The sequence below is a fragment of the Microcaecilia unicolor genome, chromosome 7, assembly GCF_901765095.1.
Source record: "Microcaecilia unicolor chromosome 7, aMicUni1.1, whole genome shotgun sequence".
Taxonomy (NCBI): Eukaryota; Metazoa; Chordata; class Amphibia; order Gymnophiona; family Siphonopidae; genus Microcaecilia; species Microcaecilia unicolor.
In genome coordinates this window covers 210,320,700-210,338,992 of record NC_044037.1, presented here as the reverse complement: position 1 = coordinate 210,338,992, position 18,293 = coordinate 210,320,700, and the positions used below count along the sequence as shown (strand labels likewise).

General features: G+C 42.9%; 1 protein-coding gene across 1 annotated transcript in view; it reads left to right on the top strand.

Moving 5' to 3' along the window:
• Positions 1 to 18,293, top strand: part of FAM171B (family with sequence similarity 171 member B) — a 92,367-nt gene that overhangs the window by 57,015 nt on the left and 17,059 nt on the right. Inside the window, exon 6 of the mRNA XM_030210453.1 lies at positions 14,043 to 14,159. Coding sequence (XP_030066313.1) covers positions 14,043 to 14,159 — 117 coding nt within the window. The remainder of the gene's footprint in view (positions 1 to 14,042; positions 14,160 to 18,293) is intronic.

The window sequence follows — 18,293 nt, the reverse complement described above, 5'->3', positions numbered from 1 at the left end:
CACGCCCATTCTCCCAGTCTCGCAAGGTCCTCCTGTAATCGTTCACATTCCTCCTGCGACTTGACGACCCTGAATAATTTTGTGTCATCGGCGAATTTAATTACCTCACTAGTTATTCCCATCTCTAGGTCATTTATAAATACATTAAAAAGCAACGGACCCAGCACAGACCCCTGCGGGACCCCACTAACTACCCTCCTCCACTGAGAATACTGGCCACGCAATCCTACTCTCTGCTTCCTATCTTTCAACCAGTTCTTAATCCATAATAATACCCTACCTCCGATTCCATGACTCTGCAATTTCTTCAGGAGTCTTTCGTGCGGCACTTTGTCAAACGCCTTCTGAAAATCCAGATATACAATATCAACCGGCTCCCCATTGTCCACATGTTTGCTTACCCCCTCAAAAAAATGCATTAGATTGGTGAGGCAAGACTTCCCTTCACTAAATCCGTGCTGACTTTGTCTCATCAGTCCATGTTTTTGTATATGCTCTGCAATTTTATTCTTAATAATAGCCTCCACCATCTTGCCCGGCACCGACGTCAGACTCACCGGTCTATAATTTCCCGGATCTCCTCTGGAACCTTTCTTAAAAATCGGAGTAACATTGGCTACCCTCCAGTCTTCCGGTATTACACTCGATTTTAGGGACAGATTGCATATTTCTAACAGTAGCTCCGCAAGTTCATTTTTTAGTTCTATTAATACTCTGGGATGAATACCATCAGGTCCCGGTGATTTACTACTCTTCAGCTTGCTGAACTGACCCATTACATCCTCCAAGGTTACAGAGAATTTGTTTAGTTTCTCCGACTCCCCCGCTTCAAATATTCTTTCCGGCACCGGTGTCCCCCCCAAATCCTCCTCGGTGAAGACCGAAGCAAAGAATTCATTTAATTTCTCCGCTACGGCTTTGTCCTCCTTGATCGCCCCTTTAACACCATTTTCGTCCAGCGGCCCAACCGACTCTTTGGCCGGTTTCCTGCTTTTAATGTATCTAAAAAAGTTTTTACTATGTATTTTTGCTTCCAACGCTAATTTCTTCTCAAAGTCCTTTTTTGCCCTCCTTATCTCCGCTTTGCATTTGGCTTGGCATTCCTTATGATCTATCCTGTTACTTTCAGTTGGTTCTCTTCTCCACTTTCTGAAGGATTGTTTTTTGGCTCTAATGATTTCCTTTATCTTACTGTTTAGCCACGCCGGCTGACGTTTAGTCTTTTTTCCCTTTTTTCTAATACGTGGAATATATTTGTCCTGAACCTCCAGGATGGTGTTTTTAAACAGCATCCACGCCTGATGCAAGTTTTTTACTCTGCGAGCTGCTCCTTTCAGTCTTTTTTTCACCATTTTTCTCATTTTGTCGTAATCACCCTTTCTATAGTTAAACGCTAGCGTACTTGATTTCCTAGTTTCACTTCCTTCAATGCCAATATCAAAACCGATCATATTATGATCACTGTTATCAAGCGGCCCTCGTATCGTTACCCCCTGCACTAGATCATGAGCACCACTAAGGACTAAGTCTAGTATTTTTCCTTCTCTTGTCGGCTCCTGAACTAGCTGTTCCATGAAGCTGTCCTTGATTTCATCAAGAAATCTTATGTCCCTTGCGTGTACAGATGTTACATTACCCCAGTCTATATGCGGGTAATTGAAATCCCCCATTATTATTGTGTTGCCCAGTTTGTTTGCGTCCCTGATTTCCTTTAACATTTCCGCATCCGTCTGTTCGTCCTGGCCAGGCGAACGTACATGACCACGGTGTAGTTAAAACCTTATCTAAGGATGATAAGGTTTTTAAAGAGTGTTGAAGAATAGGATTGGACATTACATGTGAGTTGGTCTTAGATCCTAGCAATCTATTTAGTGAGGTTGGAAAAAGTAAATTGTTTTCCACCTATAGTCATCTAGGAATATCTATGACTTCAGAACTACAATATCATTGAGAAACCTGACGCAGAATAAATGCTTTATGATAACTCAAAAAGATCTGGAAAATTTACTCCAGCATATTGTTTGGACAATTATAATTGAGTGCAATCCTAGAAGATTTATTGGACCATAAAAATTTCACTAACAACATTTTCAGTGACTTATAAAATTTGTGTGGAAAATTTATAGGAAACATATTTAGTATATAGATAATTTTAGGCACCACCATCATTTTTAAGGTGTCAAGTCTCCCCCACCAAGAAAGGTGTAAGGGAGACTATTGGGAGAGGATATCTTTCACATTACATGTGATTTTAGACATGTTAATATTAGAAAACAATAGAAGGTCCCTGTCAAAAGATACCTAAATATTTACTCTGAAGTAATCCACTTTAAAAGGTGTACATGAATCAGTAAGGGGCATAATTTCAGTTTTTCCCAATTGACTTTATAGCCAGAAAAGGCAGAATATCTTGTAATAATTATTTCTATAGTCAAATTATTGGAATCTGAAAGATATAGGAGTACGTCATCAGCAAATGCTGATAATTTTATATCTGTATTAACTATAGTAACACCTTTAATTATAGTCAATTGACATATAGCTGCTAACCGAGGCTCTAGATCCAGATTAAAAAGAAGGGGTGATATAGGGCAACCTTATCTGATACCACAAAATAAACTAAAAATGGAATAACAACTGTCATTTAGAACTATCTTTGCAGTAGGAGAAGAGTATAATAAACATACTAAGAAAATAATTATGAACACCAAAGTGTTGTACAACATAAAAGAGAATTACGCTCAGCCTGATCAAATGTCTGCTCCGCATCCAAAGAGGCTGATAAAATAGGAGAAGACACTGATTGTGCCGAGTGGAGTACATGGCAGAATATCCTTGAATTGTCTGACCCATAACAACCCTTGATGAAACCTGCTTGATCTCTGTGTATTAAAGTTGGGACTACTCTCTCAAGCCTAGAAGGTAGTACTTTTACCAGAATTTTATAGTCAATATTCAACAACGATATTGGTCTGTAGTTTTGGACATATTGAGCACTTCTCAGGTTTAAGGAGAACAGTTATATCTGCTTCCAGAAATTGACCTTTGCTTTCTGGGTTTTCAATAATATTCTGGTGTAAGATGTGACGTTTAGGAGCACGAATGTTTGCAAAAAATGTATAAAATTCAGATGGTAACCCATCTGAGCGTGGAGATTTTGAAGTAGCCAATAGTTTGATTACAGATCTGATCTCTTGTTCAGAGATGGGCTAAGAAAGAAATTCTTTATGCAATTTAGAAATTGAAGGTAGAGATACTGATTGTAAGAAGTCAGCCATAATGGTATTCACCAACAGACTACTCTTAGAAGCATAAAGAGACTTATAGAATTCTTGAAATTCAAGTAAAATGTCTTTGGTGGACATAAGAATTGTATTTCCAGAAGATTTCAAAGATGCAATCCAATGTTTTATACGTTTACCTTTTAAATATGAAACAAGAAGTTTGCCAGATTTATTTACCTCAGAGTAGTAGGTTGCTCCTTGTTTAAAACAAATTGTACTTTCCCAGTTACTAACCATCTTATTTTCAAAAGAGAAAGACGCCCATATTTCGACCCAAATCGGGAGATGAGCGCCTTTCTCCCATGGGCGCCCAAATCGGTATAATCGAAAGCTGATTTTGGGCATCTCCAACTGCAATCTGTCGCGGGAACGGACTAAGTTGATGGGGGCGTGTCGGAGGCATGGTGAAGGCGGGACTGGGGCGTGTTTATCGGCCGAAGAGAGATGGGCACCCTCGGCTGATAATCGAAAAAAGAAGGGCGCCAGAAGCAAGAATTTGGGTCACTTTTTCTGGACCCTTTTTTCTCACGAACAAGTCCCCAAAAAGTGTCCCAACTGCCCAGATGACCACCGGAGGGAATCGGGGATGACCTCCCCTGACTCCCCCAGTGGTCACTAACCCCCTCCCACCCAAAAAAAGAACTTTAAAAACTTTTTTTTCCAGCCTGTATGCCAGCCTCAAATGTCATATCCAGCTCCATCACAGCAGTATACAGGTCCCTGAAGTAGTTGTTACTGGGTGCAGTGGACTTCAGCCAGGTGGACCCAGGCCCATCCCCCCCTACCCGTTACACTTGTGCTGGTAAATGGGAGCCCTCCAAACCGCCCCCAAAACCCACTGTACCCACATCTAGGTGCCTCCCTTCAGCCATAAGTGCTATGGTAATGGTGTAGAGTTGTGGGCAGTGGGTTGTGGGGGAGGGATTTGGGTGGCCCAGCACCCAAGGGAAGGGAGCTATGGACTTGGGAAGTATTTTAATTTTTTTTAATTGTTACAAGTGCCCCCTAGGGTGCCTGCTTGTTGTCCTGGCATGTGAGGGGGACCAGTGCACTACGAATCCTAGCCCCTCCCAAGACCACATGCCTTGGATTTGTTCGTTTTTGAGCTGGGCGCCTTCGGTTTCCATTATCGCTGAAAAACAATAACGCCCAGCTCAAATCTGCCCAAATCTGATGCATTTGCCCGGCACAAACTGTATTATCGAAAAAAAAAGATGGACGCCCATCTTTTTCGAAAATATGGTCTGGCCCGCCCCTTCATGTACCCATCCTCGGAGATAGACACCCATGGAAATGGGCGTTCGCGTTCAATTATGCCCCTCTAAGTGATTCACTGTATTAAATTTTTAGTTTTAATAGTTTCTGATGAGTTTTTTGGTCTTGTATAGAATATAATATAGATTCAAAATGTTTAATTTCTGCCACTTGTTGAACAGTAAGCATGCTATGGTGTTTCTTTTTATGTGCTAAAAAACAAATAGTTTTTCCTTTTATCCGGGCTTCATAGAATTCCTAAATCATTGAGAAAGGTGGAGATGGTTAAGTACAATGTCTATTGAAGTATTCACAGGACTCTGTAAGAATATATTAGGTATATTCCTCCTCTCTTAGGGCCCTGTTTACTAAGCCGTGCTAGAGGTGCATTAGCATTTTTACATACTCATAATATTCGTATGGGTGTCTACACAGTGCTGTAGAGAGAGCTACTTAGGCTGGCAGAAAATCACTTGTACAGTAATTACTTTGTACTCGTTTGCTAAGGATATGACAGTACCTCTTAAGTGGCCCTAAGCTCGGCTGCTAGGCTGCACCAATGAAAGGAAGAATGCCAAGATGGAATATATTATTTATTATAGATATAAAAATAACAATATGGTAAAACGCAAAATAAGTTACAAAAATATACTTGTACTACAAAAATACTGATGATTACTAATAGATATATGAATAAAGATATGTGATTCCACCACTAATATATCCTAAGAAGATTATGAGAAATTACACCTATAATCCTGAGAAGAGATTACCCACTCTTAGTAGCAAATTAGACTACTGACCACAAATCCTGGGGCAAACTAGTCCTTTACAGACAAACAACATAGACTATCTATACCCTGAACTATAGGTAGTAAATCCTGCTTATCTCACCCCTTGCAGACCATAGGTTGCAGACTTTTATTGTGATGAAGAATCAGATTTCTCTATTGAGAATCTAGCAGGATACCTGCGAGTCTATCCTCTGCTCAGGAATAAAATCCAAAGTCTTTGCTCTGTACTGAGGTTCACAGTCTTTTGGGAAGCTACAGAGCTGCAGTGGAACTGACCTTGTCAGCGTTTATCACAAGGAATTCTGTTCACTTGTGTTTAGGAAAATCAGTCTCTCTAGTTAGTCTGAGAGAGATCCTACACCAGGCAAATCTTCTTCCCTTCTGGTCTCTTCTCTTCTGTCTTCTCCCAATTTCTGATTTCTCTCTCATCCCCCATCCTTGGCCCTGCTCTCAGTCAGTTGACATATGTGGAACAATCAGAAACTGTATACTTCTGTCCAGCAGAATTCACGGTCACGGCCTTGTGATTAGCAAAGAAACTCATATCAGTCACAAGTCTGATGGTAGCAAACTCCATCTTGGTTCACATACTCCTGGAGACTATGTTTCTGTGAGGTACGCTCCTCCGCGCTTCCCAGGAGCTAACTGGAGATTCGTTTGCAGTAAACTTGTCATCACAGCTGTGCCAAGCAGTGCTATATTCCATTGAAGAAAGCTGGTTTCTGATGTGTTCAGGCCACAGGCTGTAGAATTCATATTAGAACAGGAAAGGATGTCCAAGCTTACCAGGCCTCTGACCAGCAAAAGTGAGACAGCAGGAAAATACTCCTTCAGCGGCGCAGTAATTTTTAGCATGTGGTAAAAATGCTAATGCACCTTAGTAAACAGGTCCTTTAATAACATCTGATTAAATTGCCTTGTGGATGATGAGTTAATGATGTTGACTTGACCATTTGAAAACACAGGAGATAGCCGCGTGATACGATATAGAAATATCATATATTTTTGCTTCAGTTAGATGTGAGATCATGTCTTTGGATGCTAAAAAGTAGTCAATTCTGGAATAGGTGCGATGTGGGTTAGAAAAGAAAGTGACGCCCTTACCACTGGGATGTAAAAGTCTCTAAGTTTCAGTCCAGCCATGGATGTTTATCAGAGATAATACTTCAGACCTCATTCTTAATTTTGTTGGGCTACAAGTAGAAGTACAATCAGAAAAGGATCCAATGGGAAGTCAGTCGCCTCCTATAAAGGAAGTGGTATGATGATAACTAGAATCCAATAAATTGAGATTATTGAAAAAAATCTGGGTGTTTAATAAATTAATAGGAATAGGTCTATGGTACCTTGCAAATATTATCAACGACCATTTGGCTCAAAGCTGTGTTTAGATATTTGGAATTTCATAGGTTTACTTATTAAAGTTATAACCCCATTTTTATTGTTTTTAGCTGGAGCTGCAAAACACTGTCTATATTTTTGATCCTTTAATTGTTTGCGCTTTGGCCACTGACAAATGGGATTCCTGTATAAAGCAAATATCTGCTTCCAGATTTTACTCCTTATGGTTTGTGAAATGCCTCTAATATTTAAGGAGGAAAAATGGATAAACATGTGAGAAAAAGGACGCCCAATGTAAGCCAAGCATAAATCAAGAACCAGAATACCCAAAATAACAAGAATAAATGCTCATGTACACAGGAGCAGTCTCTCTTGTCAGTAGTGTGGTCAGAAGAAAAACACATATAGAGGAAAAATAAAAAGAACACTGTGAACTTATCCGCAGCATTGGGGCGTGTGAGGTCTTACAATGGCACAGGAGAGGTATGCCAGCACAACCAACTCATTGATATGCAGAAATTTCACAAAGAGGAAAAACAGCTCATAATAAATAAGTAAGACCATCTGACTAAGAAAGTCGTGTATGATGGTTGCATTTTTTGTCCAAAAAAAGCTGGAGCGCAGAGGGGTCAGAAAAATGTTTAGTAACATGATTTGTCACACGCATAACTGCAGAATACAGCAAGCCAAATTGTGTGCCAGTGCTCTTCACTTTGGGCCACAGGGCTAAAAAAGCCTTCCTTTTGTGTGCTGATTCCTTAGCAAGATCTGGAACAAATAAAATTTTCTTGCCTTCAAAAGATAAAGAGGACTTACTTTTAGCTGCCTGAAAAATTTGTAAGATATGAGGCAATCGTAAAATCTTCATCACAGTAGGTCTGGGGTATTGTTGTTTTGGATCTTGTCTGGAAGGGGCCTTTTTACTAAGCCGCGTAAGCGTCTACACGCACCAAAATGGAGTTACTGCCCAACTACCGCATGGCTCTTGCGGTAATTTCATTTTTGGTGCACGTCCGATATGCACATCTGAAAAAAATATATATTTCTTTTACACACATCAAGTAGCATTTGACGTGCATAGGTCAATACCGCCCGGATTCTTTACCGCTAGGTCAATGGCTGGCGGTAAGGTCTCAGACCTAAAATAGACATGCGGCAATTTTGATTTTGCTGCACATCCATTTTCGGCAAAAAAAGGCCTTTTTTTACAGGCACGCTGAAAAATGGATTGGCGCGCTGAAAAATGGATTGGCGCACGCCCAAAACCTGCTCCTACACTACCTTAAGGCATATTTCAGCGTGCCTTAGTAAAAGGACCCTTCCTTGAGCCCTTTCTCTTTCTTATTTTTTGTTTTTGTTTTTTTGGAAAAGGATTTTTTTTAATTATTTACTGAAATATGTTAGCTTGAGGAATGTACATAGGAGATGTATTTCCTTTCTACTGAACATAATAAAAATACATCTGTTTTTATTTCTCCACTGTTGGCAGTACATGCTGAGGTTCCTAATTCAATTTTTTTTTCTTTATAACTTTTATTAGGAAATACAAGCCATTACAACAACAAAAAATCCACACATGAGAACCTAACAGTCGCAGCCCTGTGCCATGGCGGTTATCTATTTTCACATACTCCTCGCCCTGCTGGCCGTGGGGGCGGTGTTGGACTACTTCTCTCTCCCTCCTCCAGATTTCAACCCCTTCTTCCACCTCAATCTCACTGTTTTTCCTCCTTTGAAGTCCGCCTTTTCTCTCCTCTGCCTCTTCGAATAGCGGTCATTTATCGTCCCCCTGATAAGTCCCTTTCATCCTTTCTCAGTGACTTTGACGCCTGGCTTGCCTTTTTCCATGATCCATCCTCCCCCTCTCTCATCTTTGGTGACATTAATATTCCTGCTAATGATCCTTCCAACTCTTATATTTCCAAGTTACTCGCTTTAACGTCCTCCTTTAATCTCCAACTATGCTCCACCTCCCTCACTCATCAAAATGGTCACTGTCTTGATCTCATCTTCTCCTCCAACTGTTCACCCTCTAGTTTCCTTGCCTCTGATCTTCCCTCCTGTGATCACCATCTTATAACTTTCACACTTAAATCTCCTCCCTCCCAGTCCCGTCCTATCTTATCTAATTTATCTAGGAATCTTCACGATATTGACCCTTCATCTCTATCCTCCCATGTTTCAAACCTCCTCTCTACTGTGGCACCATCCACGTCTGTCAACGAGGCTGTTTCTTCTTACAACAATACTCTATCCTCTGCCTTAGACACTCTTGCACCTTTGATGACCCGCCCTGTAAGGCGTACAAAACCCCAACCTTGGCTGACTTCTAATATCCGCTACCTACATTCCTGTACCCGCTCCGCCGAACGCCTCTGGCGGAAATCTCGGGCCCTTGCTGATTTCTTACACTTTAAGTTCATGCTGACCTCCTTCCAATCTGCTTTTTTACGTGCCAAACAGGATTATTATATCCAACTGACCAACTCTCTTGGCTCTAATCCTCGACTTCTCTTCACCTAGGGTTACCATTTTGTGTCCTCTGAAAAAGAGGACACATGTCACGCCCCCCTACCCCGCCCCCGCCACGCCTCATGCCCTGCCCCTGCCCCGCCCCCTTCAGGTCCGGGTTCCGGCCCTATTCCCCCCCCCCGTCACATAGTCCCCTCCCCCCCATCACATACCCCCCCCTCACTTACTGTCTAGCCCTGGTGGTCTAGTAGCGTCTTCTCTTCGGGGCAGGAAAGAGCCCCCTCTTTCCTGCCCGGAGCGCTGCCTGCCCTTGCCTGCTGCATCCTCCTCGGTATGGCTGGGGATTCAAAATGGCCACCGAGAGTTGAAGCGGCCTCGCGAGAGTTCAACTCTCGGCGGCCATTTTGAATCCCCAGCCAGACCGAGAAGGATGATAGACAGGGGAGGCAGCGCTCCGGGCAGGAAAGAGGGGGCTCTTTCCTGCCCCGAAGACGTCACTAGACCACCAGGGAACATGGTAAGGAAGGGGAGGGGACGGGAGACCAGGTCACCAGACCCACGGCGCCGATCGCCCGCCCACACGCCCACCGCACGCACGCGCCTGCCCGCACCCGCGCCCACGTTTGTCCAGAAATCCGGACAAACGTGGGCGGGGGCAAAATCCGCCGGACGCCCCGGACATGCCCTCAAAAAGAGGACATGTCCGGGGAAATCCGGACGTATGGTAACCCTATCTTCACCACATTGAACTCTCTCCTCAAGGTGCCCCTCCCCCAACTCCCCCTTCATTATCTCCTCAGACCCTAGCTGAATTCTTTCACAACAAGGTTCAAAAGATAAACCTTGCTTTCTCTACCTCACCACCTCTCCCTCCACTAGTCCGTTCCCCTCATTCCCTTTCCTCCTTTCCTGAAGTTACTATTGAGGAAACTACACTTCTCCTTTCTTCCTCAAAATGTACCACCTGTTCCTCTGATCCCATTCCCACCCACCTTCTTAATGCCATCTCTCCTGCTCTTATTCCTTTTATCTGTCACATTCTCAACCTCTCACTTTCCACTGCGACTGTCCCTGCTGCCTTTAAACATGCTGTGGTCACACCTCTCCTTAAGAAGCCTTCACTCGACCCTACTTGTCCCTCTAATTACCGACCCATCTCCCTCCTTCCTTTTCTCTCCAAATTACTTGAGCGTGCTGTTCACCGCCGCTTCCTTGATTTTCTCTCCTCACATGCTGTTCTTGACCCACTACAATTTGGTTTTCGCCCTCTCCACTCAACCGAAACTGCGCTTACTAAAGTCTCCAATGACCTATTACTGGCTAAATCCAGAGGTCAATATTCCATCCTCATTCTTCTTGATCTTTCCGCTGCTTTTGACACTGTCGATCACAGCATACTTCTCGATACCCTGTCCTCACTTGGATTCCAGGGCTCTGTCCTTTCCTGGTTCTCTTCCTACCTCTCCCTCCGCACCTTTAGTGTTCACTCTGGTGGATCCTCTTCTACTTCTATCCCTCTGCCTGTCGGCATACCTCAGGGTTCTGTTCTTGGTCCCCTCCTCTTTTCTATCTACACTTCTTCCCTTGGTTCATTAATCTCATCCCATGGCTTTTCCTACCATCTCTATGCTGATGACTCCCAAATCTACCTTTCTACCCCTGATATCTCACCTTGCATCCAAACCAAAGTTTCAGCGTGCTTGTCTGACATTGCTGTCTGGATGTCTCAACGCCACCTGAAATTAAATATGACCAAAACCGAGCTTCTCATTTCCCCCCCCCCCCCCAAACCCACCTCCCCGCTCCTCCCGTTTTCTATTTCTGTTGATGGCTCTCTCATTCTCCCTGTCTCCTCAGCTCGAAACCTTGGGGTCATCTTTGACTCTTCTCTCTCCTTCTCTGCTCATATCCAGCAGATTGCCAAGACCTGTCATTTCTTTCTTTACAACATCCGTAAAATCTGCCCCTTTCTTTCCGAGCACTCTACCAAAACCCTCATCCACACCCTTGTCACCTCTCATTTAGACTACTGCAATCTGCTTCTTGCTGGCCTCCCACTTAGTCACCTCTCCCCCCTCCAGTCGGTTCAAAACTCTGCTGCCCGTCTCGTCTTCCGCCAGGGTCGCTTTACTCATACTACCCCTCTCCTCAAGACCCTTCACTAGCTCCCTATCCGTTTTCGCATCCTGTTCAAACTTCTTCTACTAACCTATAAATGTACTCACTCTGCTGCTCCCCAGTATCTCTCCACACTCGTCCTTCCCTAAACCCCTTCCTGTGCACTTGGCTCCATGGATAAATCCTTCTTATCTGTTCCCTTCTCCACTACTGCCAACTCTAGACTTCGCGCCTTCTGTCTCGCTGCACCCTACGCCTGGAATAAACTTCCTGAGCCCCTACGTCTTGCCCCATCCTTGGCCACCTTTAAATCTAGACTGAAAGCCCACCTCTTTAACATTGCTTTTGACTCGTAACCACTCGCCTCCACCTACCCTCCTCTCTTCCTTCCCGTTCACATTATTGATTTGATTTGCTTAGTTTATTATTATTATTTTTTGTCTATTGGATTGTAAGCTCTTTGAGCAGGGACTGTCTTTCTTCTATGTTTGTGCAGCACTGCGTACGCCTTGTAGCGATATAGAAATGCTAAATAGTAGTCATAGTAGTAGTAATATATCAGAAGCACACAGCTATAAAGCAGGTTAAACAAGCTGTGATTAACCTCAACCTCAAAACCCATTCCCCCCTCCCTATCCCCCACAGATTCCCCTCCCCTATAGTAACCCCCCCTTATGAAAGTCCAAGAGAGGGATTCGGACAAGAGGACCATGTCACATAAGTGTCCCATATTTTCTGATACGCTATGATATGACCAGCTCGCTTAGCTGTCAATTTAGACATCAGATGAATATGATCCAATTTGCGGATTACCACCGCAAGACCTGGCAATGTACTCTGCCGCCAAGCTGCAGCCAGTACCAACTTGCTGGCCACAAAAACAAATGTAGGCAAGTGATGAATGTGTGGCTTGACTCTCCTCAGCTTAACATGAAGAAGACAATATTCCATTTTCATAGGATATGAAAGCTTGGTAATACTGTGCACCAGTCGCAAAACATTAGTCCAATATTTCTGAGCCTTGGGACATGCCCACCAGATATGATACATATCACCCTCTCCTGCACACTGGCGCCAGCTCAAAGCTGACAACGAAGGAAATATTTTATGTAACCTGTGAGGGGTGTAGTACCAATTGTAACGGCATTTGGAATTGAATGTCCAACAGCTCAGGATGTCCCCAATTCCTTATATTATTTTTCCTCATTTGTTTTGCCATATCTTTGAGGTCTACCTTGAGGCTTTCTAATTTAGTAATGGAATGACGCATTTGCTGTTGTGCATTTACACTGACTCAAGCTCTCTCTTCAAAAAGCTCTAAAAGAGCATTGTATTGTTTCAGCTGAAGAGCCATATTGTTAATTTCTCTTTTAATATCAGTTGTTGCCTCCAAATTCTGCTGTATAAGATTATGTAACAGCTTTAAATTCTCATTCGACGGCACGCGAGGATCTAGGGGGAGTAAGGTAGGGGTCATGCCTTAATCACTCTAGTGGACTTCTGGTCATTTAGGGCACCTTTTTGTGACTTGGTCGTGATTGAAACAAGTCTAGATCAAAAACATCTAACTTTAGCCCTGGATATTTTTGCTTTGTTCCATTATGGTAGAAAAACGTCCAAGTTTTCGGACCCCCCAAATGCTGCCCCCAACACACCCCCTTGTGATTTGGATGCACTGCAGACGAACTGCATAGAAAATTGTCTTGGATATTGAAAATAGTGATTTGGATGTTTTGGCATTAAAAAAGTCCATCTGCTGCTTTGTGCCACTTTTTGGATGTTTTTCTGTTTCAAAAATGAGCCCCTTTGTCTTCTAGATCAGTGTTTCCCAAATTCGGTCCTGGAGTATCCCTTGCTAGACAGGATTTCAGGCTATCCACAATGAATATGCATGAAATAGATCTGCATATAATGGAGGCAGTGTATGCAAATAAAGTTCATGCATATTCATTGTGGATAGCCTGAAAACCTGACTAGTAAGGGATACTCCAGGACTGAACTTAGAAAACACTGTTCTAGGTCCACTGTGATTTGTTTTAGTTGTTCCAACTCATCACTATTAAAGAATGTTTCCAGTTTATGTATGTCCTCTACATCCTCTTTAGTAATGACAGAAATAATTCATTTAGGGGTCCTTTTAATAAGGTGCGCAGAAAAATGAGCTGCGCTAGTGTAGGTGCGTGTTTTGGGTGCACACATATCCATTTTTCAGCGCGCCTGCAAAAAAAATGCCTTTTTGAAATTTTTCCCAAAAATGGACGTGCGGCAAAATAAAAATTGCCACGTGTCCATTTTTAGTCTGAGACCTTATCGCCAGCCATTGACTTAGTGGTAAGGTCTCACGTGTTAACCGTGTGGTAATCATCTGTGCTTGTAGAATGACGATTACCACCCGTTTTTTGACACGCGCCATAAAATAAAAATTATTTTCCGTCGCACGTAGCAGATGTGCGTCAAAAATGAAATTACCGCATGGACCATGTGGTAGCCAGGCGTGTAGGCGCCTACGCGGCTTAGTAAATGGGCCCCTTAGTTGTCCTGTCATTACCTTGTCCTTCTAAATATTCCTTTACCTTTTGGCTGCCTAGAAGTCCAACCGACTCCCTCACATACTTTTTCACTTCAAATGAACCTGACTAGGATCTAGTTTTTTGTCTCTACAACAAGCTTCTTTTCAGATGCTTTATATTTAACGTTAGTACCTTGCTTATCCCTATTTTCATGCACACAAAAAAAATTAATTTTGAACTTAGGATATTAACTCTTACCTTTGTTTTAGGTGCATGGGTAAATCGTGGTTTGGGAATGGTAAAGCAAGAGGACAGCCATTTAGTATGGACATATGTTGCACAACACTTGGGCTATTGGATAGCTGCTCCACTCTCTGGACTGGAAGGTATTACATATGGATGCACAAAACAACACAAAAAATGGCTGGTTTAGGTTATAAATACTTTTAATTAAAATAAATACACTTTTTTGACTATGTTAGAAACCTGAGTCATTTAGGGGTCCTTTTACGAAGCTGCGACAAAAGGGGGCTTGCGCTGGCATCAGCGCGTATGTTTGACGCACACTGAGGCCCCCTTTGAAGTCTTTCTTTTTTTTTTTAAGAAATGGCCCTGCGGCAAGTGAAGCACTTGCCACACGACCATTTTGGGGGGGAGCACTTACCACCACCCATTGAGGTGGCGGTAAGGGCTCCCGTGCTAACCCGGCAGTAACCGGACGGTGCACGGCACTGCCCAATTACTGCCGGGTACACGCCAGCACTACAAAAATAAAAATATTTTGTAGCGCTGAAAATTGCGTGCACTGGGGGTGGGAACTACTGCCAGGCTGCTGCGGTAGCCTGGCAGTACTTCTATTTTAGCGACCGGTAAGCTCACGTTTTGTAAAAGGACCCCTTACTGACATAAATGAAAGAACTTTTAAAAATAAATATTTTTTCCAAAAAAAGTCAAAACAGATTAAAGTTCAAGAACCAAGACTATCTGTTGGAGATATATTTTCTCTTTACAAAATTGTTCTTCAGTTTTTTCATTGTATTGCTGTTATATACCAGACTTACAGGAACTGGCTTTTCTCCCCATTATTCTTCCAAGATCATATCCAGAGCTTCTCCAGGCTTAGGTACAGTATATGATATCCACTCTTAGCTCATTATGAGGCTTTTACAAACATGTATTCTGGTTGAATGCAAGTTTTGAAACCTGCCTCTAAATGTGCCTAAAAGCATACACGATAATACTTTAGTACATATTTAGAGGTGGAATTCTGAGAGTGGAGGAGGTTTGTGGTGTTGTTGGGTTACAATCAGAAAATAACATATGTACATCATATTTTCCAAATTTTAATGTAGTTTTCTAGAGAAATTTTACCCATACAGAAAAGTTGTACAAGTTTGCAGGTAGTCAATTAGATGCAGAGTTTACCCTTGTTTTGCTTTTTGTACATTGTCCCTGCAATCTGTATCTGTTGCTTAAGTGTGGAATCTGTAATATAGTAGATGTTTTAATCAATGTGGTGAAGACATCTGTGTATTATTGATGACAAGATGTAGTGAACAATTAAAGACTGACCCCGGGATTCTATATATGACGCCTTATTTTCCACGTGGAAATCAAAGCATATTCTATAATAATGTGTGTAAATTAATTGATTAACTAGCTAATCAGCACAGGTCATTGGATGTTATCAACCAATTATCAGCACTAATTGGCATTAAGATTTACACTCACAACTCACTAAGGGTTCCTTTTACTAAGCTACGGCAAAAAGTGGCCTGCAGTAGTGTGGGTGCGTGTTTTTGGCAAGTGCCGGGCCAGTTTTTACTGTGGGGGAAATTTTTTTTTTGTTCAAATGGCTGGGAAAAGGGTCTGTGCTAAATTGAAACCAGCGCGCGCTTACTTATGGCCTGAGCCCTTAACGCCACCCACTGATCTAGCAGTAAGGATTCACCTGCTATATGTGTGTTGACCAGTTGGCACGCACCAACTGCCGATTAACGCTGGAAACACGCAGTAGGAAATAAAATATAATAATTTGTCCTGGAAATATGGGTGCACACCAAATCTGAAATTACCGCAAGGAGGTGGTAGTCTCATTTTGGTGTGTGCTGCAAGCGCGTAGAGCGTACCGTGTCTTTGTAAAAGGGCCCCTAAGTGTGTTCTGTAACGCGGTGCACCTAAATTCTAAGTCATATAGGGGTCCTTTTACAAAGGCAAGCCAGCGTTTTTAGCGTGCGCTAAAATTAAGCATGTTCTAAACATTAGAGACACCCATATATTTCTATGGGTGCCTCTAGCGTTTATAGCACGTAAAAGAACCCGATAGTTGAAAAGGGAGTGTGACCATGGGTGGCGCATTGTTATAGAATACACCCGCTCTGGGCCAGATTCTATATAAGGTGCGTAAAAAATCCATGTGGTAAACATTTCCTCCTAAGCATATTCTATAAGTGGCGCCTAGATTTAGGTGCTATATATAGAATATGCTTAGTTGAAATCCCAGCGCCTAAAACTGCGTGCCTCCATTTACACAAGCAAAAACATGGTGTAAATCCACGCGCATAGATTTACACACACTGAGCCTTATTCTATAACTATGCGTGTAAATTTGGGAATGCCCATGTAATGCCCATTTCCCCACCCATGGCCATGCCCCTTTTGAACTATGTGCATTAGAACTTAGGCACAGTTCATTACAGAAAACGCTTAGCGAGTTGTGCGCGTTCTAATTATTGTCAATTAGTGCTTGTTATTGCTTGTTAGGTGCTGTTATCGATGCTGATAGCTTGTTAAGCCAATTAAGTTACGCACATTGTTATAGAATACACCTGGATTTTGGCGCGGATCTCTAGCTACGCTATATAGAATCTGGCAGCCTGCGCCTAATTTAGGCATCAGAATTTATGCCAAGTAAAACATGGCGCAAATAGCTGCAACTACATTTGGTTGCATCTAGAGGTTCTTAGCGCTATTCTGTATACTGCATGGAAATTTAAGCATATTGTATAAAATTTAGGCGTACTTTACAGAATATGCCTAGGCGTATTTTTTTCCATGTGGAATTTTCAGTCACGATATATAGAATCTAGCCCTATAAGGATAATACTATCATAGGGCATGTAAAGTTACACACCACTTGCACGCATAAATTTACAGGGAAACTGGCACTTACCGTATTTTGCGGACTATAAGACGCACCGGACCATAAGACGCACCTAGGTTTTAGAGGAGGGAAATAGGAAAAAAATTTTTTTCCTTTTTCCCTCCTCTAAAACCTAGGTGCTCCGGTGCGTCTTGTCCGAGTTCGGGATCGCCCTCCCCTACTCACGTCAGCGATGTTCCCTGGTGGTCTAGTGACATCGGGGCAGGAAAGAGCCCCCTCTTTCCTGCCCAGCGCGCTGCTCTCCGTCCTCCTCCGTCCTCCTGTATGCTGCCTGACGGTCTCGGCGAGATTCAAAATGGCCGCCGAGAGTCTCTTTCCTGCCCCGACGTCACTAGACCACCAGAGAACATCGCTGACGTGAGTAGGGGAGGGCGATCCCGAACTCGGGGGGAGGGCGATCCGGAATCGCTACCTTCGGACTATAAGACGCACTCCCCATTTTCCTCCCAAATTTTTGGGGAAAAAAGTGCGTCTTATAGTCTGAAAAATACGGTAGGTGTTTTGGTGCCACTTACTTGCCTAAGTGCTATACTGTAAAGGCGCATGTAATTGGCATAGGGAGGAAATTCTATAAATAGCACTCAAAAATCGCCATTCTGTGAAAAGCACTTCAGGATGAGTGCTCTTTATAGAATAATACATAGAACCGATTGTGGGGTCCTTTTACTAAGTCATGCCGAAAAATGGCCTGCGCTGGTGTAGACGCGTGTATTGGATGCACACAGGTCCGTTTTTCAGTGCACCTGCAAAAAAAGCCTTTTTTTTTTGGCCGAAAATAGACATGTGGCAAAATAAAAATTGGCACGCGTCCATTTTGGACCTGAGACCTTACCACCACACATTGACCTAGCGGTAAGGTCTCACACGTTAACCGGGCGGAAATGGCCTACGCGCATACAATACCGATTACGGAAAATTTCTGGTGCACTTAGTGAAATTACCGCCCGGGCCATGCGGTAGCCCGGGTGGTAGTTCAAAATTGACACGCGTAGGACATGCGTACGCGGCTTAGTAAAAGGGCCCCTGTCACACCTAATGTTGAGCGCTGGTATTTATATCGGCTGAAATCTGGCGTAAATGCCAGCACCCAACTCGTTGGATTTCAGAGTGTAAATGACCTTATTTTATAAAACTATGTGCAAACTTTTGGCACGCACCTGAACCCCTATGCCCCTACTCTTTTGTGTTGCATGCTATTAGATTTAGGCACACGGCATAATCGAATAGCACATACGCAAATTCACACGTAAATCCAAATTAGTGCCAATTAAGTGCAATCATTGATCGTTAAGGCCTATTCATACTTAGTGGCTCGCTAACTCAGTTGCACATGCATCTTGGATCTGCACCAAAATTT